General features: G+C 45.8%; 1 protein-coding gene across 1 annotated transcript; it reads right to left on the bottom strand.

The window, feature by feature from the left end:
• LOC110261290 (zinc finger protein 160-like) lies at window positions 2,523-10,301 on the bottom strand. The gene is made up of 2 exons (XM_021097257.1): window positions 10,186-10,301; window positions 2,523-4,657 (listed from the first exon to the last, which is right to left on the bottom strand). The coding sequence occupies exons 1-2, from the start codon at window positions 10,289-10,291 to the stop codon at window positions 2,760-2,762; spliced, it is 2,004 nt and encodes a 667-aa protein (XP_020952916.1). The 5' UTR covers window positions 10,292-10,301; the 3' UTR covers window positions 2,523-2,759.

The raw sequence follows: 26,259 nt of genomic DNA, 5'->3' as shown, positions 1-26,259 counted from the left end.
AACTGAACATTTGATGAACTTAAAGAAGAGGTCAGTGGTATCTACGCAGAAAACACTGATGGTCTGTGGACTATGGTGAGAATAATTTCCCTACTCATTTAGGATAAAAAGCTATTCAGTTCAACTCTTCAAAGCACATTTCATACCAGTGTGGTACTGGGCAGTGGGTGACATGTATTTGAACAGTACAACTTTCAAGGATTATGTGGTATTTTTGTTTTTGTTGAAAATATTGTGGCAGGGGCTGGTAGACACATTCTAATATTTCTGAATGGGAAAATTCCTTTTGTGTATTGTTTATGTGTATTTTATGTTTTTGGCTAGTCCCGATAGGGATTGAAACCATGCCACAGACAGACGTACCAAAGGCCAGGGATGGACACCACGCCCTAAGCAGAGACCCAAGCCACAGCAGTGACAGGGAGGGACCCTTAACCTGCTACACCACCAGAGAACTCTGGATACTGTTCATTCCTGAAACTCTTTAATAGTCTTCTTTGCAAATTATGTCACGGAGGGATTTAAACAAAACTTTTCCTGTAATTAGAATTAAACAGTTTAAGGAAAAATGATCTGGACTTGCCTGAGTATTACAGCCTTAAATAAGAAATACGGTGTTCCCGTCGTGGCTCAGTGGTTAACGAATCCGACTAGGAACCATGAGGTTGAGTTCAATCCCTGGCCTTGCTCAGCGGGTTAAGGATCCGGCGTTGCTGTGAGCTATGGTGTAGGTCAAAGACTTGGCTCGGATCTGGCGTGGCTATGGCTGTGGTATAGGCCGGCGGCTACAGCTCTGATTAGACTCCTAGCCTGGGAACCTCCACATGCCACAGGTGCGGCCATAGAAAAGAAACAAAAACAAAAAGACCAAAAAAATAAAGAAAAGAAATATGAAACTCTCCCTGCGATAAATGGTCCATTTCATACTGATGCCCTGCCGAACAGCTTTACTTTTGTAGTCCACATTTCAGCAAGGAGGCCACTTCTACAGCCTGTCACATCCAGAGACTCAGGGATAAAACCTGGGGTCAAAGACTAGAGGACTCAAACATAATAATTTCCATAGAGAACCAATGCTTTAAACCAATGCAAGATAGGGAATTCCTGTCATGGCTCAGTGGTTAATGAACCTGACTAGTATCCATGAGGACATGGGTTTGAGCCCTGGTCTCACTCAGTGGATTAAGAATCCAGCATTGCTGTGAGCTGTGGTGTAGGTTGCAGACGTGGCTCAGATCCCACATTGCTGTGGCTGTGGCGTAGGTTCCCTAGCCTGGGAACCTCCATATCTCACTTTCAGATAAAGAAGGCATGAATAAAAAACATTTCAAAATGAATGACTTTATTGCTTAACCTGATTCTGGAATCAGAGTAACTACATTAGACTTGGATAATTATTTTAGTATGCTTAGATTCAGATAGCACCAAAAGGCAATCAATCTGTTAAGCCACAAATCACAGAAGGATCTAATAACGCCTCTCATTGGAACACGGGGCAGGGTAGCTGTATTACACAGAATATTATACTCTCAGGATAAAGAACAAAGTTCACTGATAGAATTTACCCCTAAAAGCATTGCACTTTACCATTCTCTGTTCTTGCGGTGGAAACATGAAATTTGAATTTTCACACTAATTATACTGGTGGTGACTATTTAACAGAAGTAGCTAATTATTTTTTTTCTTCTTAGGGCCACACCTGCGGCATATGGAAGTTCTGGGGCTAGGGGTTGAATCAGAGCTGCAGCTGCCAGCCTCAGCCACAGACCCCACGGCCACAACAACAATGCATCCAAGATGCATTTGTGACCTAACCTGCAGCTTGTGACAGCGCTGAATGCTTAACCCACTGAACAAGGCCAAGGATGGAATCCAAGTTATCAGGGACACTGTGTGAGCTTCTTAATCCTCTGAGCTACAGTGGGAATTCCCAGAAATAGCTAATATTTACAAATACTCTTATTGTTTCGATAAAAATGAGACAAAATCTAAAAAATGAAAAGGGTTTAACCCTGCAACCTTTATTCTTCATAGTCATCCAGCAGCCATGCTGCCATAACATACACTCATTACATTTGCAAGGTTTCTCCACAGTATGAACAGACTAATGGCTTGCAAGGGTAGACTTTTTCCTAAAGGCCCTCCCATACTCATTATATTTGGAAGGCTTCTCTCCAGCATGAATTTAGTGAACTCCAAGGGATGAACTGTGACCACAGTTTTTGCCACATACTTCACATTTATATGGGTTTGCTCCTGTATGAATTATCCGATGCATTGAGAGTAGTGCAGTAGTACAGCTGTGCTGTTCTTCCCACACTCTTAACATTTGTAAAGTTTCTCTCCAGAATGAATTCTCCAATGAGCAGAAACACCTTTTTTTTTTCTTTTTTTCTTTTTAGGGCCACACCTGAGGCACACGGATGTTACATGGCTAGAAGTCGATCGGAGCTGCAGCAGCTGGCCTACACCACAGCCACAGCAAACTGGGATCCAAGCCTCGTCTGTGACCTACACCACAGCTCATAGCAACAGCAGATGCTTAACCCACTGAGCAGGACCAGAATCGAACCTACATTCTCATGGACACTAGTCGAGGTTGTTACCACAGAGCCTCAACAAGAATTCCATCCATAAAGGCCTTTTTGACCAAGGATCTTCCCACACACATTACATTGTTGACATTTCTCTCCAGTATGAATTTTCACAGAAAAAGTAAAGTAGGGCTTTTTACTAAAGACCCTGACACACGCATCACACTAATGCAATATTTCTCTTGTATGGATCATCTGATGGCTCTTGAGAGAGGAACCCTGAGTAAAACTTTTTCCACACACATTACATTTGTAAGGTTTCTCTCCAGTATGAATTCTCTGATGTTTTGAAAAGGATGAATTGTAACGAAAGGCTTTGCCACACTCATTACATCTATAAGGTCTCTCTCCAGTATGAAGCCTCTTATGATTCACAAGGGTTGTTCTTTGATTAAAGGCCTTGCCACAGTCATTACACTTGTAAGGTTTCTCTCCAGTATGAATTCTCCAATGAACTTTAAGGGATGAACTGTGACCAAAGTGTTTCCCACACGCTTCACATTTATATGGTTTTGCTCCTGTATGGGTTATCTGATGTATTGAGAGGAGACAGCGGTAAAGAAAGGTTTTCCCACACTCATTACATTTGCAAGGCTTCTCTCCGGAATGAATTCTCCAGTGTGAAGAAAGGCTTTTTTGACCAAGGATCTTCCCACACTCACTGCAGTTTTGACATTTCTCTCCAGTCTGAATTTTCTTCAGAATAGTACAGTGAGACTTTCTACTGAAGACTGTGACACATGCATCACAATTACGTAATATATCTTTTGTATGGGTCATCTGATGACTCTTGAGTGTGGAACCCTGAGTAAAGGTTTTCCCACACTCATTACATGTGTAAGGTCTCTCTCCAGTGTGAATTCTCTGGTGAATTGAAAGGTGTGATCTTCTACGAAAGGCTTTCCCACATACATCACATTTATATGGCTTTGCTCCTGTGTGGATGAGTTTATGTTGCCTGAAGCAGGAGGAAGAAGAAAAGGTTTTCCCACACTCATTACATGTGTAAGGTCTCTCCCCAGTATGAATTCTCCGATGATGTGCAAGGGATTGTTTACCACTGAAGGTTTTCCCACACTCATTACATGTGTAAGGTTTCTCTCCAGTATGAATTCTCCAATGATTTGAAAGGTGTGATCTTCTATGAAAGGCTTTCCCACATACATCACATTTATATGGCTTTGCTCCTGTGTGGATTAGTTTATGCTGCCTGCAGCAGGAAGAAGAAAAGCTTTTCCCACACTCATTACATTTGTAAGGTTTCTCTTCAGTATGAAGTCTCTGATGATGTGCAAGGGACGGTTTAACACTAAAGGCCTTGCCACATGCATTACATATGTAAGGTTTCTCTCCAGAGTGAATTCTGTGATGTCGTGCAAGGGTTGTTTTACGACTAAAGGCCTTGCCACATTCTTTACATTTGTAAGGTTTCTCTCCAGTGTGAATTCTCTGATGACATTTAAGGGATGAACTTTGACTAAAATTTCTCCCACATACTTCACATTTATATGGTTTTGCTCCTGTATTAGTTATCTGATGTGAGAGGAGTGAGCAGTAACAAAAGGTTTTCCCACACTCCTTACATGTGTAAGATTTCTTTCCAGTAATAATTCTCTGAAAAAGTGCCATGTATGAATGTTGCCCAAAGACTTTACCACCTACATCACATTTATATGCTTTTATTGCTGTATGGATAATCCAGGGCTGTGAGAGAAGGGAGCAATAATCAAAGGATTTCCCACATGCATTACATTTATAAGGTCTTTCCATCTGTGTCTCCTGGTCTTGTGTCACTATTGAAGAATGCACAAAATCATTTTCAAATGCATGAGAAACACTGCTTTGGACACTAGAAGAAATTCCTTGGAGTGGTGAAAATGAAGGCTTCCTGCTCATATTCTTCTCATTTTGATTAAATTCTTCTATTACCTCTTCACTTTTAAAAATACATGGTACATCATGACAGCTTATTGTAAGCATGTTTTCAGTAGTCTTCCTTTGTGCAAAATTTCTACTACAATCTTTCTTAACAGTGAGATTTTCATTATGGGGTTTAAGCATTCCTTGGTAAGACAAAAGAAAGAAAAGAAAAAAGAAGCAAAATTATCTCTGTTGACAAGTGATATGATCTAATATGTAGAAAACACTTCACATTCAGCCAAAAACATTGCTAGAAATAATGAACTCAGAAAACTTACAAGATAGAAAATGAAGAGGAAAAAAAAATTACTTTTTTTTTTCATTTTTTTTTTTTTTTTTTTTTTGGTCTTTTTGCCATTTCTTGGGCTGCTCCTGCAGCATATGGAATTTCCCAGGCTAGGGGTCTAATCAGAGCCGTAGCTGCCAGCCTACGCCAGGGCCACAGTAACGCCAGATCCGAACCACGTCTGCGATGTACACCACAGCTCATGGCAACGTTGGATCGTTAACCCACTGAGCAAAGGCAGGGATCGAACCCACAACCTCATGGTTCCTAGTTGGATTCGTTAACCACTGTGCCAAGATGGGAACTCCCACAAATTACTTTTAAACACTAAAACTGAATAATCAAGAACAAAATTTAGAAAACAATGCAATTTACAATACAATGAAAAAGTAAATAAATCAATGACTTGGAATAAGCTTACTGAAAAGAGGGAAGATTTGTACACTCTAAACTAAAAACTCAGGGAGTTTCCATTCTCAGAATGGGGTGGTAAAAACGAATCCAACTAGTATCTGTGAGGATGCAGGTTCGATCATGGCCTTGCTCAGTGGGTAGGGAATCCAGCATGGCCATGAGCTGTGCTGTAGGTCACAGATGCAGCTCAGATCCTGCATTGCTTTGGCTGTGTGTAGGTCCGCAGCTGTAGCTCCAATTCGACCCCTAGCCTGGGAACTTCCATTTGCCACAGATGCGGCCCTAAAAAGCAAAAGAATAAATAATACATAAATAAGCAAACTATAAACTCAGCTGCAAAAGTATAAGAAAAGACATAAATGAATGCAAGGAAATACCAAATTAATGAAATGGAAGTTTTTTTTTTTTCTTTTTTCACAGCCACACCCACAGCATATGGAAGTTAACGGGCCAAGGATTGACTCCATCATAGGTGAGGAAATGACACATCTGTATCTGTGAACCAACCTGAGCCTCTTCAGTCAGTCTTTTTTTTGGGGGGTGGGGGCAACACCTGAGGCATATGGAAGTTCCCAGGCTAGGAGTCAAGCTGGAGCTCTACATGCTGGCCTACACCACAGCCATAGCAACATGGGATCCAAGCTGCATCTGCTACCTACACTACAGCGCAGGCCAACACCAGATCTTAACTCACTGAGTAAGCCCAGGGATCAAACCTGCATCCTCATGGATACTAGCCGAGTTCGTTATCTCTGAGCCAAGACAAGAACTCCCTTCATTCAGATCCTTAACCCGCCCTGTCACAGCAGGACCTACTGGAAGTCAGTATTTTCAAGGTGAAAATACTACCCGAAGAGATGAACAGAATCAATGGGCTCCCTAGTAAAATCCCAATAGCATTTCTTCAATAAGTAGATAAATCCATTCTTAGATTCCTATAAATCTCCAAAGACAATTTCTAGGAGAAACAATGCTATAGAAAACAACAAAGTTGGGGGAGTCACAATTATTTGAAAATTATTACAGAGCTAAAATAATCTAAGCAGTATGGAAAAAAGAAAAAAAAAGAAAAAAAAAAAAAAAAAAGGAGTTCCCGAAGTGGCGCAGTGGAAACAAATCCAACTAGTAACCATAAGGTTGAACCTTGGCCTCACACAGTGGGTAAAGGATCCGGCGTTGCTGTGGCTCTGGCATAGGAGCTGTAGCTCCAATGAGACCCCTAGCCTGGGAACCTCCATATGCTGCAGGTGCAGCCCTAAAAAGACAAATCATCATCATCATCTAAGCAGTGTGGTCCTGCGAAAAAGAACAGAGGGTACAGCAAAGACATGTGCACATGGTCAAATGCTGGTCCATAGGTGCATCAGGACCACTCAATGGGGTAAGGATATTCTATGAAATCAAACAAATGATGTTTCATCATACAATGCACCATTCCACTTCCTAAGCCCTCTCTCTAAGATGCTTGAAATTTAGTAGAATGAACAAGGACACAAAAACGTGACAAAAAAAGGAGTTTCCCAGTGGCCAAGTGTTTAATGGATTTGGCATGATCAGTACTGGGGCTAAGGTCACACCTGTGCTGAAGGTTTGACACCTGGCTTGGGAACTTGGGCATGGCCAAAAAAAAAAAAAAAAAAAAAAAAAGGCAAAAAAAAATATGGCGTCGACAATACTCAACTCCACAGCCTCCAAGATACAAAGATGTGAACTCGCACGATGTTCGCCCCTGGAGACATTCCTACATACTGATTGAGACTGAAAGTAAATGGTCATTAGCATATGTGAACATGCTACTGTCACAGTGCGGCTCAAGAGACAATAATTTGTGACAGTCCTTAAAAAACACAATGGGAGTTCCCATCGTGGCTCAGCGGTTAACAAATCCGACTAGGAACGATGAGGTTGTAGGTTCCATCCCTGGCCTCGCTCAGTGGGTTAAGGATCCGGCGTTGCCACGAGCTGTGGCATAGGTCGAAGACGCAGCTCGGATCCTGCATTACTGTGGCTGTGGCAGAGACTGGTGGCTACAGCTCCAATTAGACCCCTAGCCTGGGAACCTCCATATACCATGGGAGCAGCCCAAGAAATGGCAAAAAAAAAAAAAAAAAAAAAAAAAACCACACACAACAAAGATGAGAACAACAACAACAAAAAAAAACATGAGAAACACTTATCATTCAGACGCTCCTGATATTTTGTATCTTGTATCCTAAAACATGATGACCAATCTACTAAGTAGCTTCAAGTGGTGATTTTGTAGGAGCTAGAAAATAATAAACACAAGGAAAATGACTCCACATGGAGAACATCAGAAGCTGTTCTTAACTAAGGATGGTTTATCACATCCACGAAACCAGATAAAACTGTGGACCCTTGACCGTGTGTTTCAACAGCAAGTTGCAGAGGCAAAACCATGCCCACTTAGGGGAATACAAAATGAGGAGGCGTATATATACGAGCCCCACTGGGTAGCGCTGTACAGGAGGGAAAGCAGCTCAAAGCACGTGGGTCAGACAGTGACCTTCACATGGACGCATACGTGCCTTTCACCACAAACGCCAAAGCAAAAGCATCGCACAGTCACCCCCAAAGGGACAGGGCATTAAAATCATGTTCCGTCCAGGGCCTCACACATTCCCTAAGTAACATGCAAAGAAGATCCGATCCACCAGGCTCATAGCCCACGAGCCTCAAGGGCGCAGCAACAGCAGAACAGAAGGAGTGTCTGAGGAATCTGGACAAGCAGACAGGGCTTGAGACAGGTCCATGCAGCCTCTGAGGGACCGGATGGAATCCAAGAGCAGCCAGTGTGTACCCATCATCTGATGCTCTACTCTAAAGAGTTCACAGGAAGAAACTGTCTCCTGCATTCCCACAAAACTCTCCGGCAAGGGGAGCGTTTCCCAAGTGCAATTAACGGTGAGGCTCCTGCTCGGGCCTTCTGAGACCTGACCTGGGTTCCCTCTGATACACCCCCGAGCTCATTCCCAGCACTCTCCACAGCCCCCGGCCCTTTCTCTTGCCCCAACATGGCTAATACATTCACCAGAGAAACAGAAATTCCTCCACCTGAGTGAAACAAAGGTGATTTGCTCTGACTTTTCCAGAATCCGAGATCTCTGTGGAGGTGAGAACTGAGGACAATACAGGTGGGTCTGGAAAAATATTTCACAAATCCTCCCACTGCCTGCCTCCTTCTGAGTACACAGCCTATAGTGGAATACTGCAGAAGTAAGAGTCATTTCCTACAACTCCAAAATCAAAAGCACATGAATAGTTTTGATTTGCATTTCTCTTATAATCAGCGATGTTGAGCATTTTTTCATGTGTTTGTTGGCCATCTGTATATCTTCTTTGGAGAAATGTCTATTCAGGTCTTTTGCCCATTTTTCCATTGATTGATTGGCTTTTTTGCTGTTGGGTTGTATACGTTGTTTATATATTCTAGAGATTACGCCCTTGTCGGTTGCATCATTTGAAAATATTTTCTCCCATTCTGAAAGTTGTCTTTTTGTTTTCTTTTTGGTTTCCTTTGCTGTGCAAAAGCTTTTCAGTTTGATTAGGTCCCAAGGGTTTATTTTTGCTCTTATTTCTGTTGCTTTGGGAGACTGACCTGAGAAAATATTCATAATGTTGATGTCAGAGAGTGTTTTGCCTATGTTTTCTTCTAGGAGTTTGATGGTGTCCTGTCGTATATTTAAGTCTTTCAGCCATTTTGAGTTTATTTTTGTGCATGGTGTGAGGGCCATCATTAATAAATCCACAAATAACAAGTGCTAGAGGGTGTGTGGAGAAAAGGGAACCCTCCTGCACTGTTGGTGGGAATGTAAACTGGTACAGCCACTATGGAAAACAGTTTGGAGATACCTTAGGAAATCTATACATAGAACTTCCATATGACCCCGCAATCCCACTCTTGGGCATATATCCGGACAAAACTCTACTTAAAAGAGATACATGCACCCGCATGTTCATTGCAGCACTATTCACAAGAGCCAGGACATGGAAACAACCCAAATGTCCATCAACAGAGGATTAGATTCAGAAGATGTGGTATATATACACAATGGAATACTACTCAGCCATAAAAAAGAATGACATAATGCCATTTGCAGCAACATGGATGGAACTAGAGACTCTCCTACTGAGTGAAATGAGCCAGAAAGACAAAAACAAATACCATATGATATCACTTATAACTGGAATCTAATATCCAGCACAAATGAACATCTCCTCAGAAAAGAAAATCATGGACTTGGAGAAAAGACTTGTGGCTGCCTTATGGAAGGGGGAAGGAGTGGGAAGGATTGGGAGCTTGGGCTTATCAGACACAACTTAGAATAGATTTACAAGAAGATCCTGCTGAATAGCATTGAGAACTTTGTCTAGATACTCATGTTGCAACAGAACAAAGGGTGGGGGGAAAAAAATGTAATTGTAATGTATACATGTAAGGGTAACTTGATCCCCTTGCTGTACAGTGGGGATCAAGTTACCCTTGATAAAAAAAAAAGCACATGAATAGAAAAAAGTGGATGTATTGAAAGTTTGCCACCGACCTTGAAATATATCGAAGCTCTGAAACAACTCCTCATGAATCATAAAGTGAGGAAACCACGTGAGGAAAGATCCCGAAACTTTTCATGTCTCTGACAACAGGGCTGTCAGATTACTCAATCGTAACAGGGCCTACTGGAGTTTCCACTGCGGCCCAGTGGGTTAAGCATCCGGCCACAGGGGTTCAGGATGCTGCAGAGGTGCAGGCTCGATCCCTGGGCACCTCTGTGGGTTAAAGGGTCTGGCCTGTCTCAGCTGCGCCTCGAATTAAATCCCTGGCCAGGAAACTTCCACATACCCTGGGTGTGGCCTTAAAAACAGAAAACATATAACAAGAAACAGGCCCTCCCAAAAGGCACTCAGAGGACAATGCAAGGGCAGACTGCACCTCTAGGAAGAAGTGATCCTCACCCACATCAATCAGGTTCCTGAAGGTCTCCAAAGTCATGCCCCTGCGCAAAGCCCTCTGGGCAGGGTCCAGGCAGGCCCACTCCTCCGGAGAGAATTCCACGGCCATGTCCTCCAAGGTCAATGGTCCCTGAAAGGAAAACCCGTTTCACCAAGAGGCTATGAGAAGCGTTTATATTCACACAAAAAGAGATAGTAGGAAGGATCAATTCAGTTAAAATAAGTATTCTGAGAAATCCCATATAAAGTTTCTGAAACAAATTGTGTCTTTTATTTTTTATGAAATAAGATTATGATGTCCTCCAATCATGGGTGTGTATTGCAGATTTGACCACATACAGTGCACTTGACTTCCATGTGCAGCTTCTTGATCCTGGTTGTCAGAGAGCAGGCAGTGCATCCAGATGGGGCCCAATCCCTGCTGACGCTATGTCTCCAATCCTCGGGTGTGAAGCCCTGCCCAGGACGATGCCCAGGGGGGCCTCTTCACAAACTCCAAGTCCCTGGGTCAAAAGTGGAGGTGACAGGCCCTGAGGGGAGGCCCCTGGGTGTCTGCGAATGGCCAGTGTCAGGCAGGACACTTCAGAGTCAGACAAGATGAGTGAGTCCAGTGAAGGGCAGCTCAGGAAAGACAGACGGAGAATCACTGAGAAAGAAACTTTACCTGAAAAACAGCCATTCCTGACTCCTTTCTTCTTCTTCCTCCCCTTCTGGGCTTCTTGCTCAGACAACATGAGTCTTTGAAGATAATCTTGAAAGTTGAGAAGGTTCCTAAGGCTTAGGATCAACACACCCGCTTCCTGTGCCACAACCACACACACAGGGGAAACCGCACCATGGGGAAGAGACAGGCCTCTGCTGTCCACGGTCCCAGGAGGGATTCAGAGACAAGAGACTCCTACACAGAGACCAAAAGCAGTTTTCCCACACTTTCTTCTCCTCTCACTTCCCTCCTAGCGAGGCCCTCTCCCACACTGCAGCCTCAGGCACCTGAGCTGGACCCCACAACCCCCTGCAGGTCACAGACCAGCCCTGCTCCATCCCCTTGCAGAGCAGAGCCTCCGCCCCCTCAGCCCAGATCCCAGCTCTCAGGATTGGGAGGATGCAAGAGCCTTGCTGCTCAAGGATGGATCCGGACTGGAATCACCTGGGGGACCTTTATTTATTTTTTTAGGGCCGCACCTGTGGCATATGGAAGTTCCCAGGCTAGGGGTCCAATTCGAGCTACAGCTGTTGGCCTACACCACAGCCACAGCAACAAAGGATCCAAGAGGAGTCTGCGACCTACAGCACAGGTAGGGCCTACAGCAGAGCTCTCGGCAACGTGGGATCCTTAACCCACTGAGCGAGGCCAGGGATCAAACCTGCAACCTCGTGGTTCCTAGTCGGATTCACTTCCCCTGCGCCACAGCAGAAACTCCACCTTTACTATTATTGACACTGGGCCCCATCCCAACTATTTGAAGGGAATCTTTTTTTTTTTTTTTTTTTTTTTGTCTTTTGTCTTTTGTCTTTTTAGGGCCACACCCTTGGCATATGGAGGTTCCCAGGCTAGGGGTCAAATCAGAGCTGTAGCTGCCAGCCTACACCACAGCCACAGCAATACAGGATTCAAGCCATGTCTGCGACCTCCACCACAGCTCATGGTCATGCTGGATCCTTAACCCCACTGAGCGAGGCCAGGGATCGAACCCACAACCTCATGGTTCCTACTTGGATTCGTTTCCACTGAGCCACGGATGGGAACTCCTGAAGGGGAATCTCTTCTCCACGAGCACAAAACACACAAGCAAAATGCTTTATCAGCTTAATGTGAATCCTGAGATCGGCACCATTCAGAGAAAGCAAGCCCAGAACACCTGTCAATTTCTTTGTCTTTTCCAGTTTTATGAAGGTATAATTGATGAATAAAAGTGATATGCACATGGACTTTCCTAGTGGCTCACAGCATAACTACTTGGCATTGCTTCTACAGTGGCTGTAGCTGAATCCCTGTCCTGGGAACTTCCATAATGCTTCTGGAGCAGCCAACTTAAAAAAAAAAAAAAAAAAAAAAAAGATGTGCATGTAAAGACTACGTTGTGATTATTTGACAGATGTATACACTGCATAATAATTATCAGAATCCAATATCTTGCACTTCTATTAACGGGTGACTTCCAGTTTAAGTCTGTGTGGTAGGAAAACTTACACAACAGTCTCTCAGACTAAGTAGAGTCAGCATGCGAGTTAATATTCGTACACTTTGACCAGCACTGCCCCGTTTACCCTCTAGGGTTTTGACAATTCTAGTTTCCACATAGGAAATTTGCCTTTTTCTGTCACGCTTGTTTCACTGAGCATAATACTCTTTAGATTCTTCATTTTGTCATAAATGGCAGGATTTTATATATATATAAAAAATATATATATAGTCTTTCTTCTTAGGGCCAGACCCAAGGCATATGGAAGTTCCCAAGCTAGGTATCCAGTCGAAGCTGTAGCTGCTGGCCTACGTGACAGCCACAGAAACTCAGGATCTGAGCCTCGTCTGTGATGTACACTGCAGCTAAAGGCAACACCAGAGACTTAACCCACTGAGCAAGGTCAGGGATCGAACCCGCATCCTCATGGATCCTAGTCAGGTTCCTTACCACTGAGGGATGCCAGGAACTCAAACATCTATTTTAAATATGTATGTGCATGCACACCCATACATATTTATATGTAAAAATCTTTCCATCATCCACTCATTTTGTCAGGGGACCACTGACTGGAACCGCCCACCCTGGCCAGGCACAAAAGAGCCGCCTGCACGAGCTGACTCCTAACGGGAGGCCCTGGTGAGGAACAGGTGCCGCCCTGAAGCCTAACCAGGAGCACTGAGGAGGGGCCCACTGGAGGGAGGAGAGGACCGACCCCCCAGGATCCTTGGCTGAGAGCTGTGAGCATCACCAGAAAGGACTCTGAGCCAGACCCCCATCCAGGCCAAGCAAGCCAATTGGACAGGGATGACCCGGACAACACCTTCAGTCCCCTAAAACCTGAGATTGTGAGCCACGTGGCAGAGCAGTTCTCCTGGGTCCCCTCACTCTGTGGCTCTCTATTCAGGCGCCCTTTCCCTAGGTCAGCACATGTGTCTCCTTGGACAGTCCACTTCCAAGTATTCACCAAGAGCCTGTCTCAGGCCTTAGAATGATCCCCCATCCTGAAATAATTTTTCATGAGACATTTTGAACTTGAGTCATCTTGGCTCTTGTGAATAATGCAGGAATTAATGCTCACTGGATCCACATACATTCCTCCACCGTCACTTCCTTTCCTTGAGATAGCTAGCCACAGATGTGTTTGAAAGAGTGCGTCTGTGCTCTCTTGAATTTATTCATGAACCTCCATGCTCTTCTCCAGGAAAGCAGTGTCATTTACTGTCACCAACAGGGCACTAGTAGTCCCTGGTTACTGTAAAGTGTGTGTGTGTGGGTGTGTGTGTGTATCTGTGGTTGCTTAGGGACAGACAGGGACAGGATAGCAGGGTGACCGGCACTGGCCTGGAAGCAAGAAAGCAGCAGTTACATCTTTCCGAGGATGTGTCTCTAATCTCCTAATTGTATGCTTTTTGATTTTGTCATGGAAATAAATAGTTACAGATTCCTTCAACTCTGAGAACCTAATGGTGCACTGTTAGCTTCTGTTATTAGGTACTAGGTGGAATAAAACTATTTTGGTAGTGGAGCATGATTTTTTTAGGACTATGAAGAACTAAATTTTACTGGAGTTCCCATAGTGGCTCAGGGCTTAACAAATCCGACTAGGAGCCATGAGGTTGCGGGTTCGATCCCTGGCCTTGCTCAGTGGGTTAAGGATCCGGCGTTGCCATGAGCTGTGGTGTAGGTTGCAGATGTGGCTCGGATCCCGAGTTGCTGTGGCTCTGGAGTAGGCTGGTGACTACAGCTCCGATTTGACTGCTAGCCTGGGAACCTCCATATGCCGCTACAAGTGGCCCTAGAAAAAGCAAAAAAAAAAAACCCAAAAAAGAATTAAATTTTACTAATTGAAACAGGACCTAGGATACATTCTGGTTTTTGGGGACTTTGTTTTTTATTGTTGCTTTTTAGGGCCACACCCACGGCACATGGAAGTTTCCAGGCTAGGGGTCAAATCAAAGCCTCAGCTGCCAGACTACACCACAGCCACAGCAACAACAGATCCAAGCCACGTGCAACACAGACCACAGCTCAAGGCAATGCTGGATCCCCGACCCACTGGACAGGGCCAGGGATCAAGGCCGCGTCCGCATGGATACTACTCAGACTTGCTTCCACTCCTCCACAAAAGGAACTCCCCATAATACATTCTGAATAAAACAGTAGCAAAAGGTAATTGGCAGCAGGGAGATGTCAATCATACACATACACAAACACTTCTGATTCTTTTGATTAAGTTTTCCTATCATGGTAACTGTTCTCCCTTTAATTTCGAAGATGGAGACTAATTTTTCATTAATCACAGATATATACCACAGTCATTCCCTGTGTATTGTTTCTATCACATACTGAGTCTTTTTTTTTTTTTTTTTTTTTTTTTTGTGCCGCACACATAGCATATGGAGGTTCCCAGGCTAGGGGTCGAATCGGAGCTCCAGCTGCCTGCCTACACCACAGCCACAGCAACTTGGGATCCAAGCCACGTCTTCGACCTACACCACACCTCACTGCAACACTGGATCCTTAACCCACTGAGCGAGGCCAGGGATCGAACCTGCAACCTCCTGGTTCCTGGTTGGATTTGTTAACCACTGAGCCATGATGGGAAGTCCTTCAAGACTTCTTTAAGAACTGGTTTTGAGTTCACATCGTGACTCAGTGGTAACAAATCTGACTACTATCCAAGAGGACACAGGTTTTACCCCTGGCCTTGCTCAGTGGGTTTAAGGACCTGGCGTTGCCATGAGCTGTGGTGTAGATCACAGAGGTGGCTCAGATCTGGCATAGCTATGGCTGTGGTGTAGGCCAGCAGCTTCAGCTCTTACAACTTCCATATGACGCGAGTGTTACCCTAAAAAAAAAAAAAAAAAAAAAAAACTAGTTTGGCATAGGAAGCTTTTGGCTTAAAGAATTGCTTAGCCCTAATAGCTATATCTGTATTTTGCTTGTTTTAGAAAATTATTTTTTCTTGTATTACCCCATGTGTGACTGAACATCCAATAAAAATAATGATGACCAGGCAACTTGAGATATATAGTTCTCTATGTGACTGATGACCATAATGGTGTAATTCTAGATATGAGAAGAACGAATAGGAGGAAATTTTTTCTTCTTTTTTTTTTTTTGTCTTTTGCCTTTTCTAGGGCCGCTCCCGCGGCACATGGAGGTTCCCAGGCTAGGGATCCAATTGGAGCTGCAGCCACCGGCCGACCCCAGAGCCACAGCAACACGGGTTCCAAGCCACGTCTGCAACCTGCACCACAGCTCACGGCAACGCTGGATCCTTAACCCACTCAGCAAGGCCAGGGATCAAACCCGCAACCTCATGGTTCCTAGTTGGATTTGTTAACCACTAAGCCACGACAGGAATTCCAGGAATTTTCTTCTTGGACCTTAACAGACGAGTAAGATGGGTGGTACAAAGGCTTCAGAGTACTGTTAATAGTCCAGTAATAGCACATGGAGTGGCCTATGGACAAAATCTTCGCCTGATCGAAGACTGAGCATTCCTAGCACCTCGGGTTGAAAAAGTCACCAAATGCCTCTCAATCCAGGGTCGAATTTATGACCGTGGATGGGACACTGCCAACAAAAGTTGGAACTTACCATCTGCCTCTAGAGGGGTGAAATTAAAGCACTAGCTGGTACAGTCAGTGACCTTCAACACACTTATTTATTTATTTATTTATTTTTTAGTGCCACACACGTGGCATATGGAAGCTCCCAGGCTAGGGGTAGAATCGGAGCTACAGATGCCAGCCTACACCAGAGCCGAAGCAACGTGAGATCTGCGACCTACACCACAGCCCACTGCAACTCCAACGCCAGATCACTGACCCTCTGAGCAAGGCCAGGGATCGAACCCACATCCTCATGGATACTAGTTGGATGTGTTTCCACTGCCCACAAGGGGAACTCCCTCAATGCAAGTGAAAAGCAGTTCACGGTGGAGATCAAGCATGAAGCACTCTCTGCACTGGAAAAACCAGCAGAATAGGCTTTCAGGTAGATGTTTTCAGCAAAAGATTTTATGAGCCCAAATTCTTACATCTCCTCCTATCTAGAAAAACACTAAAATTGGTAACAGAGATGTCTGCCCTTGGTGACTAGCAGTAGTCTTCTCAGATTGGCAGCAACCTTCTGCAAGAAATGTGTGCCTGGAGTTCCTATCGTGGCTCCAGGGAAAGGAATCTTACTAGAATCCATGAGGACACAGGTTCGATCCCGGGCCTCACTCAGTGGGTTAAGGATCCGGTGTTGCCATGAGCTGTGGTGTTGGTCGAAGACGCAGCTCGGATCTGATGTTGCTGTGGCTGTGGTGTAGGCTAGTGGCTACAGCTCTGATTCGACCCTTAGCCTGGGAATCTCCATATGCCATGCCATAGGTGTGGCTCTCAAAAAAAAGACCAAAAAAAAAAAAGTGTGCCTGGAGTTCCTTGGTGGCTCAGCAGGTGGAGAATCTGACATTGTCACTGCTGGGACACAGGGTCCATCCCTGGCCCAGGAACTTTCACATGTCACAGTTGCGGGCACCCCCCAAAAAGAACAAAACGTGTGTTTGATTGCTTGGATCCCCCTTCACCAAAGCAGCAGATAAACCGGCCTTGTCCCCCTACCTCTTTGGAGCAGTTACTCAGAGCTAGCTGAAACACTGTCTCCTGGGCTACAGTGCTCAATTTGCTGCAAATAGAACTTAACTACTCTCATATTGTGCTTTTTTTTTCTTCAGTTGACATTTTCTGATAAAGACAAATATTTTTCTTTTTGGTTTTTCTTTTAAATTTTATTTATTCATTTATTTATTTATTTGTCTTTTTAGGGCCGTACCCATGGCATCTGGAGGTTCCCAGGCTAGGGGTTGAATTGGAGCTACAGCTGCCAGCCTACACCACAGCCATAGCAACTCAGGATCCAAGTTGCATCTGCGACCTACACCACAGCTCACTGCAACGCTGGATCCTTAACCCACTGAGTGAGGCCAGGGATCGAACCTGCATCCTCACGGTGGCTAGGCGGATTCGTTAACTGCTGAGCCATGATGGGAACTCCTGGTTTTTCTTTTTAGATGGGATGATAGATGCTTACCGAACCTATTGTGGTAACTATTTCAGTACGTGTAAGTCAGAGCATTATGCTGTAACCTAAAACTCATACAGTGGGGCATGTGAAAGGTTTGCAAAGGCCAGTAAAACACTCTGGGAAAAAAAGAGAGAGTAAACAATACAATTTATAACAATTTTTTTTTTTTTTTTTGTCTTTCGTCTTTTTTTTTGTTGTTGTTGTTGTTGCTGCTATTTCTTGGGACGCTCTCTCGGCATATGGAGGTTCCCAGGCTAGGGGTCGAATCGGAGCTGTAGCCACCGGCCTACGCCAGAGCCACAGCAACGCGGGATCCGAGCCGCGTCTGCAACCTACACCACAGCTCACGGCAACGCCGGATCATTAACCGACTGAGCAAGGGAAGGGGTCGAACCCGCAACCTCATGGTTCCTAGTCGGATTCGTTAACCACTGCGCCACGACGGGAACTCCTATAACAATTTTTTTAAAAGTATTGCTCTTTTTATTTTTTCCCTATTCAGCTGCACTATGCCACAGCTGGGGCAAACGGGGGACACTTTAGCAGGGGTCGAACCAGCAGTGCTGTAAAGACAAGTCCACTGTCCATGGTGGGACTCCTGAAAGTATTGCTCTTTTTATTTTTATTTTTTTGCCTTTTTAAGGCCACATGCATGGCACATGGAAGTTCCCAGAATAGGGGTCTTATCAGAGCTTCAGCTGCCAGCCTACACCACAGCCACAGCAATGCCAGATCCGAGCCACATCTGCCACTTACACTGCAGCTCACAGCAATACCAGATCCTTTAACCGACTGAGGGAGGCCAGGGATCCAACTGCATCCTCATGGATCCTAGTCCGGGTTCGTTAACCACTGAGCCACTACGGGAACTCTCTTCCCCCCTCTTGATGCTCTCTCTCCAGCCATCCTGATTGACCTCTACCTGTATGTATTTCCGCCTCCTTCTGCTCTCTGGTTACAGGCCCTTCTATCCCATTACACTCCCTGGGTCCTCCTTCTCTGCCCCCACCCCCGCCGGCGCTATGCTACCTTCCTGCTCCTGCTCTCTCGGCTCTTCTGGTCACCCTTTATCCTCTTTCTCTCCCAGCACGGCGATGCTCTGAAGGCCGTGGTTCCACCTCCGATCCTCTCCTGGTCTCTGTGCAGGGTCTCACCATGACCGCCCACCCGGCTGCGTGGATGCCCGGCCCCCCTCCCCATGTTGCTCTCCAATCCCTGCGCTTTAAATTTACTTCTCCATTTCACTCCCCTGCTACGTCCAAGGCCACCTCCATTTCATTCTACTGTCTCAGTACAAGTCCCTCAGCCGTCCTCTAGGTTCGCATCAGTTCTTCCCCGCCCCTTTCCCCATTGCAGTTTTTCTGTCTCCCACAGCAGCTCCGTCTGTGTCTCCTGATCCCGATCACACACTTGTCACTGGGCCAGCAACCGAGTAACCGCCGCCTACAGGAGGAGAACATTTCCCAGAGAGGTGGAATTTGGGATCTTAGGACACCCGGGGTCCGACGGCTGGTCAAGGTCACTCCCCCTACGCAGGGTGCGGGGAAGAGCTGACGACGCAGGGGAGGCCCGCGGGGCAGAAGGACCGGCCTGGGGAGCCGCGAGGACAGCGGGGCTGCAGGGAGGGTGTCTCCGGAGAGGGGGCGGCTCCCGAATCCCAGGACCAGGGCGAGGACGCGGCTTCGGGAGCGGGGCCGGCTGGCGGCGCTGCCTCCAGGGGCGGTGGATGGAGGGGCGGCGCGGGTCTTCCTGGGGAGGTGGACTTTACAGGAGGGTGAGGGGCGGGAGTGATAAAGGGTTTTCAGCAGGAAAATGTCCCGAAAAGTGGCGTCTAAGTGGAGCGATGGCCCAAACCCCGCCTCAGAGAACTGAAAACCCAAAGAGAAAAGATCCCCGACCCACACCGGCTCTGTGTGCCCTTACCTGGGGTGCTGGGGCGGGTGTGGGGATTTTGGATCCGTGCTCTCTCGCAAGGTCCCAGGAGAGAGTAAGAGAGACCGCGCAGCGCAGACTTCGACGACAAGCCAGGAACTCACGTCCACCAAACGACCGACGGACCCTCGCAGCTCTGAGTCCACTTGGAAACCGCACAGAGTTAGAGGCCAGGCTTCCGGGGGCGCAGCCTGGGCTGAGCTTTACCTGCAAGGGCCCCTGGGGCGGGGGCGGTGGAGGAAAAACCCGGGTCTACACACAACAGAGTAGGAAGGCCAGGCAGGGGCCCGGGAAGAAAGGAGCTCTCTTGTAACTTTTTTTTTTTTTTTTTTTTTTGTGGCTGCATCCCCAGGCCAGGGATCCAAACCCTGCCACGGCAACGACAACGCTGGATCATTAACCCACTGAGCCACATGGGAGCTCCAATTTTTTAGTCTTATATATTGCATTGTTCTACTTTCATTTCGCTTAAGTGTTCCTTGAAGTCTTTTGCTCTGACAGGCATCCTGTTCAAAATGAAGAAACTGGAGTTCCTGCTGTGGCGCAAGGGGTGGGAGTGGGGTGGAGTCTCTGCAGCACCAGAACCCAGGTTGGATCCCTGGCTGGCATGGTGGGTTAAAGGGTATCAGGCATTGCTGCAGCTGTGGCGTAGATCGCAACTGTGGCTGGGATCCCATCCCTGGGCCCGGAACTCCATATGCAAGGGGCGGCCAAAAAAGAAAGAGAGAGAGAGAAAAAAGGACAGAAAATGTAGAAACTATTTTTATTATTTTTTTTGTCTTTTTAGGGCCGTATATGGAAGTTCCCATGGCCACAGCGGCAACAACAATATGGATTCCTTAACCACTGATCCAGGCCAGGGACGAAATTTGATTCTCATGGATACTAGTCTGGTTCTCAATCCGCTGAGCCACGAGGGGCACCCCATGATAAGTTTCTCTTATTTGTGTCACCCAATTGTTAGGGAGAAAAAGAACTTGGTATAATAAAACTTTTGAGTAATCTAAACATTTCTTGAAAACAATTGAATTGCTATGTATGAGATAAAAGTTTCTAGGGAAACGTTTTGTTCTCTTTCCACCGCACCTGGGACTTATACAAATTCTGCACCCATAGCTGCAACATCAGGTCCTTAACCCGCTGCGCCACTGTGGAAACTCCTCCATGATATTTTCTGATTTTTTCTTTTTTGGACGCCCCTTGTCTTGTATGCTGCAGCTGAGGCAAGGCTGGATCCTTTTACCCACTGTGCCAAGCCAGGAACGGAACCCACTGAAAGTCCCAATTCCATCTTCCAACAGCAGGAACTGCTAAGTAAACATTTTTCATGGCTTTCCCAACTCTCTTGGGCAATGTGAAATCTTACCATTTTGCTACATAATAGGCAGTCCTGAACTATCTAAATCATCCCCAAATAGAAAAAACATTGAAAAATTAATAAAACTGCTTTTGGCTTCCTTAACAAATATCTAAGGATAATTGGACTGAATGTCAAAAATACACTGGTTCAGGAGTTCCCGCTGTGGGGGGGGGGAAGGTTGGTAAAATAATTTTTTTCTTTGACTGCTCTGGATAATCTACATGAAAGGTTTTGCCTTATCCTGAAACTGCTTAGAAAACCAAGATTGGGTTTTACCTGAATTATCATCTATATTTAATGTCTTAAACAGGTGTATGATTACTAAAGAAAACTAAATCTTCTCACAACCAAACCACATTTTGCATTTGTCTTTGAAAACTATTGTTACTTTGAACAAATAGATAATTAATGATCCTTGGACAAGGACCACATGTCTAAAATTTTGATATTTTTGAGAAAATTCCCCCAGATCAGGCTCTGGGTGAAGACACTGAACTTGAAGGATTTGTTCTTTACCTGGTAAAATGTTGCATTAATTAAGCATTTCATATATTGGAGTTCCTGTCATGGCGCAGCGGTTAACAAATCCAACCAGGAACCATGAGGTTGCAGGTTCGATCCCTGGCCTCACTCAGTGGGTTAAGGATCCGGCGTTGCCGTGAGCTGTGGTGTAGGTCGCAGACGCGGCTTGGACCCTGAGTTGCTGTGGCTGTGGTGTAGGCCGGCGGCTACAGCTCCGATTAGACCCCTAGCCTGGGAACCTTCATATGCCGCGGGAGCGGCCCCAGAAAAAGCAAAAAGACAAAAAAAAAAAAAAAAAAAAAAAAAAAAGAAGTAATATATTGAATCTCAGGGGCACCTTGTTAAATGAAAAAAAAAGTAAGCCTCATATAGGTATATGGTAATACACATATTAAAATTGTATGCAATTCCTGAAATTCTACGATGTCCTGGTGTGACATTATCAGTCATAATTAAATGATGTAGGAGTTCCCATCATGACTCAGTGGAAACGAATCTGAGTAGTATCCGTGAAGATGCAGGTTCGATCCCCGGCCTCCCTCAGTGGGTTAAGGATCTGGCTTTGGTCACAGACAGCTCAGATTCCTCATTCTAGTGGCTGTGGTGTAGGCTGGCAGCTGCAGCTCCCATTTGACCCCTGGCCTGGGAACGTCCATATGCCATGGGTGTGGCCCTCAAGACACATACACACAAAAAAATGTAAACCCCAGAATTAAGCAATTCTACTTGTTAACCCCATTATCTCTCACTGGGTTTTGTTTTGTTTTTGTCTTTTTAGGTCCACAACAGCGGAATATGTAAGTTCCCAGGCCAGGGCGCACACACTGTACCTGCAGCTGCCAGCCTATACACCACAGCCATAGCAATGCCAGATCCGAGTCTCATCTATGACCCACAGAACAGCTCATGGCATCGCTGGATCCTTAACCCACTGAACAAGGCCAGGAATTGCACCTGCATCCTCATGGATACTAGTTGGGTTCATTACCGCTGAGCCATGAAGGGAATTCCCTCATTAGGTCTTCAATAATAAATATTTTCAATACTTTTTGTCATTTATAGTTTTTGCTTTACTCGTGTCGCCCCTTCAGAGAAATTCATTGAAAGGACTCTGGTAGGCATTATAAAATACAGTTCTTGGATTTCCTTTTGTTTTCTTTCTTTGTTGGCCACCCCACACCACATGGAGTTCTCAGGCCAGGGATCAGATACGAGCCACAGTTGCCAACTACACCACAGATACAGCAACACCAGATCCTCAATCCACTGTGCTGGCCAGGGATGGACCCTGCATCCCAGTGCTCCTGAGACGCCGCTGATCTCCTTGCACAATAGTGGGAACCGCTAAAGTAACAGTTCTTGGGAGTTCCCGTGGTGGCTCAGTGGTTAACGAATCCGACTAGGAACCGTGAGGTTGCAGGTTCGATCCCTGGCCTTGCCAAATGGGCTAAGGATCCGGCGTTGCCGTGAGCTGTGGTGTAGGTCGCAGACACAGCTCAGATCCCACGTTGCTATGAGCTGTGGGGTAGGCTGGCGGCTACAGCTCCAATTCAACCCCTAGCCTGGGAACCTCCATATGCCGAGGGAGCAGCCCAAGAAATGGCAAAAAGACAAATAAATAAATAAATAAAATAACAGTTCTTGTGATCATGATCATAACAGTGAACTGGGTTGGATGGGATTCTGTCCTCTTTGCAACACAATGACCTCCTTGCTTTTTTTCATTTTGTTTTGCTTTTGTTTGTTTTTTAGAGTTGCACCTGTGGCATATGGAAGTGCCCAGGCTAGGGGTCAAATCAGAACTGTAGCCTCTTGGCCTACGCCACAGCCACAGCAACGCAGGATCAACACAGGGATCAAACCTGCATCCTCGTGGATCTTAGATTCGTTACTGCTGAGCCAAAACTCCTAGGCTTGCTTTCCATACCATCTCTGTCCTTGTTTTCTCCTTCCCTTTCATGTAAAGATAATGCCCTTATGTTTCCCAATCACTTGTAAAGGTAGGAAACCTGTCTGATGGCTCGATCTGCCATCAGAAACCTCAGTCCACCAAGAAGCAAGGACCCTTTGGTTCCCCCTAAAGTAATGTCACTGGGGTTCCAGGTGTCGCTGTTGGTGCCGTGTCCATTTCACGTGGTGATGTGCTAAGCCAATATGAAGTCTTCATCGATTCTCTTTGCCACAGCCTGGGAGAGGAAAACGAGACTGTTTTTGTTTGTTTGTAATGGTTTTGTGGAACTGCTGTTTAAGTCTGATCATCTGAAAAATCATCAAGGTATCTATACATCTAGGCAGCCTCTCCATGTGAGAACGTGTAACACCTGAGCCTTATTCAAGCAATGGGGAGTTTCCGCTGTGGTGCAACAGGATGTGTGGTGTTTCTGCAGTGCTAGGATGCAGGTGCAATCCTCGGCCCAGGATGCGGCATTGTGGCAGTTGTAGTGTGGGTCTCCACTGTGGCTCGGATCTGATCCCTGGCCAAGGAACTCCATATGCTGCAGTGAAGAAAGAAAGAAAAAAAAAAAAGAATGGATCGATAGATACTATCCTATCACCACTCACATGGGGGTTTACAGGTTACACCTTCACATGTGAAAGTAACCCACTGGGCAGGGCCCGCAGCCTCACAGATACTAGTCTATTTTGTTTTGGCTGAGCCACAACGGGAACTCCTGGGGAATGGCTGTTCTACCTGGGGAACCCATTGCCTTGACAGCTGGAGAATTCAAGGACCGAATGCCACAGCTATATTCACGCTCCTGGTCTCTTTACATAAATAATGACGGTCATAGGTTTGTTTCATTAAAACTCTTAACGGCCTGGAGTTCCTGTCGCGGCTCAGCAGGTTAAGAACCTGACATACCGTCAAACATTAAGCTCCTGCACCAACTGACTGCTGGTCACCTGCGTAAAAATGCTACATCTGATATAGTGATGTTGGCTCATTGCTTTGGAATTTTTAGTGCTTACATGACCTTAACCAAATAGGGACTTTTTAACAAGAAACGGCTGAGAGTTCTCCCTACTTTTCCTTGTGATTCAAATGCAGCCTCACAAAATTGCTGATTTGTGTATTCCGCCTCTTGGCATGGCAGGTGATAACCCGGTGAAGGCCCTTCCTGGCTCTGATGGACAATCCACTACATGCAGAGTTCCTGACGCTTGACCAGGTATGGCTTTAAGGAAACATCTTGATAAAAGGTGGAAATATGGAATTAGGGAAATCTCAACTACAGACGGATTTGGGACAGCCGGGGGTATCAGCCTGCCATGCATCCCCCGTCGCGCCAAGCAGGAAGAAAGGAATGCCCACATCTTCTAGAGGAATATGCATCTACTGCTGACATCTGGACAGCCCAGCCAATCAGAGAATGTTGTAGCCCAACCACTGAGAAACCTCCACACTCTGGACCAGCAGCTTCCCCCAAAGGATTCTTGGTTGTCACAGCCCCTCCCAAACATACACTCCTCCCCCTCCAACTGCAAGCCCCCACTTCCTTGTTATCTGGGTTTGCCTACAATCTCCAAAGCTTGCATTCCCTAAATGCGATTCCTCTGGGGCTTTTTGTTGTTTGTTTGTTTGCTTTTTAGGGCCACACCGGAGGCACAGGGAAGTTCCCAGGCTAGGGGTCAAATCGGAGCTACAGATGCCAGCCTACACCACAGTCTCGCCAGATCTGAGCCACATCTGCAACCTATACTACAGCTCATGGCAACGTGGGACCCTGAACCCTCTGAGCGAGGCCAGGGATCGAACCCGCATCCTCATGGATACAAGTAGAATTGGTTTTCACTGTGCCACAGTGGCAACTCCCCTCTGGCTATTCTTGAATAAAATTGCTTTTGCTGGTAAAGCATATACTCTCCTACAGCCCTCTATGGCCTACTGATGGATGGGCACTCTGAAAATAAGCATGATGACCTACCATAGCTTTACAATATTCTCTGCCCTTTCCTGATTGTAATTCACTCAAAACTGAATTAGATAACTCAGTATTCTTGTTCTTCCAGGAAAGATGGATATGAACAAACCACACCTCATGAGTCTGGCCCCTTCCCCTGGACTCCTTCCCAGAGACCATCTGAAAACCCTGAAAGAGAAAGGTATAAAAGCAAGCAGCAATGTAGCCTACTTACTAATATTCTCTATTGGAGGAGAGTGGGCCACTTCCACATCCTTGATTGTGTGATATACATGTCTTAAGTTTTGACATGTTGTGACATGTAATTATTATGGAGCATGTAACATCTCGGGTAAATCTCAGAGAGCTAAAGATTTCATTTTTCCTAGTACGGATGATCAGATGCATGGTGTGTTTTAAGAATTGTTCACCGAGTTCCTTCCGTGGCTCAGCGGAAATGAATTTAACTAATATCCATGAGGCAGGTTTGATCCCTGGCCTCGCTCAGTGGGTTAGCTCAGTGGGTTAAGGATCTGGCGTTGCTGTGGCTGTAGTGTAGGCCCGAGGATAAAGCTCCAATCCCCGCCCCCACCCCCAAGCCTGAAAACCTCCACATGCCCCAGGTGCAGCCCTTAAAACAAAGAAAAATTTGGAGTTCCTGTCGTGGCGCAGTGGTTAACGAATCCGACTAGGAACCATGAGGTTGCGGGTTCGGTCCCTGCCCTTGCTCAGTGGGTTAACGATCCGGCGTTGCCGTGAGCTGTGGTGTAGGTTGCAGACGCGGCTCGGATCCCGCGTTGCTGTGGCTCTGGCGTAGGCCGTTGGCTACAGCTCCGATTCAACCCCTAGCCTGGGAACCTCCATATGCCGCGGGAGTGGCCCAAGAAATAGCAACAAAAACAACAACAACAACAAAAAAAGACAAAAGACAAAAAAAAAAAAAAAAAAACAAAGAAAAATTTACACATTCATGTGTAAGGATTCTCCCCAACATGAATTGTGTCATGAATCACAAGGACACACTGGTTTTTTTCTTTCTTTCCATTTTTGGTTATACCATAGGCATATGGAAGTTCCTGGGCCAGGGATCGAACTGGCA

The sequence above is a fragment of the Sus scrofa genome, chromosome 6 (genome assembly GCF_000003025.6).
Source record: "Sus scrofa isolate TJ Tabasco breed Duroc chromosome 6, Sscrofa11.1, whole genome shotgun sequence".
Classification (NCBI taxonomy): domain Eukaryota; kingdom Metazoa; phylum Chordata; class Mammalia; order Artiodactyla; family Suidae; genus Sus; species Sus scrofa.
The sequence above is the reverse complement of the archived record's forward strand: the minus strand, read 5'-3'. Positions and strand labels throughout refer to the sequence as shown.

What these genes read in the sequence shown, in the direction of transcription:
- LOC110261290 (XM_021097257.1), bottom strand. Translation starts at nt 10,291, where the DNA reads ATGGCCGTGGAATTCTCTCCGGAGGAGTGGGCCTGCCTGGACCCTGCC. An exon ending in CAGGAACCTGATTGATGTGG is followed by an intron (nt 4,658 to 10,185) that starts GTGAGGATCACT and finishes TGTCTTACCAAG; the next exon opens with GAATGCTTAAACCCCATAAT.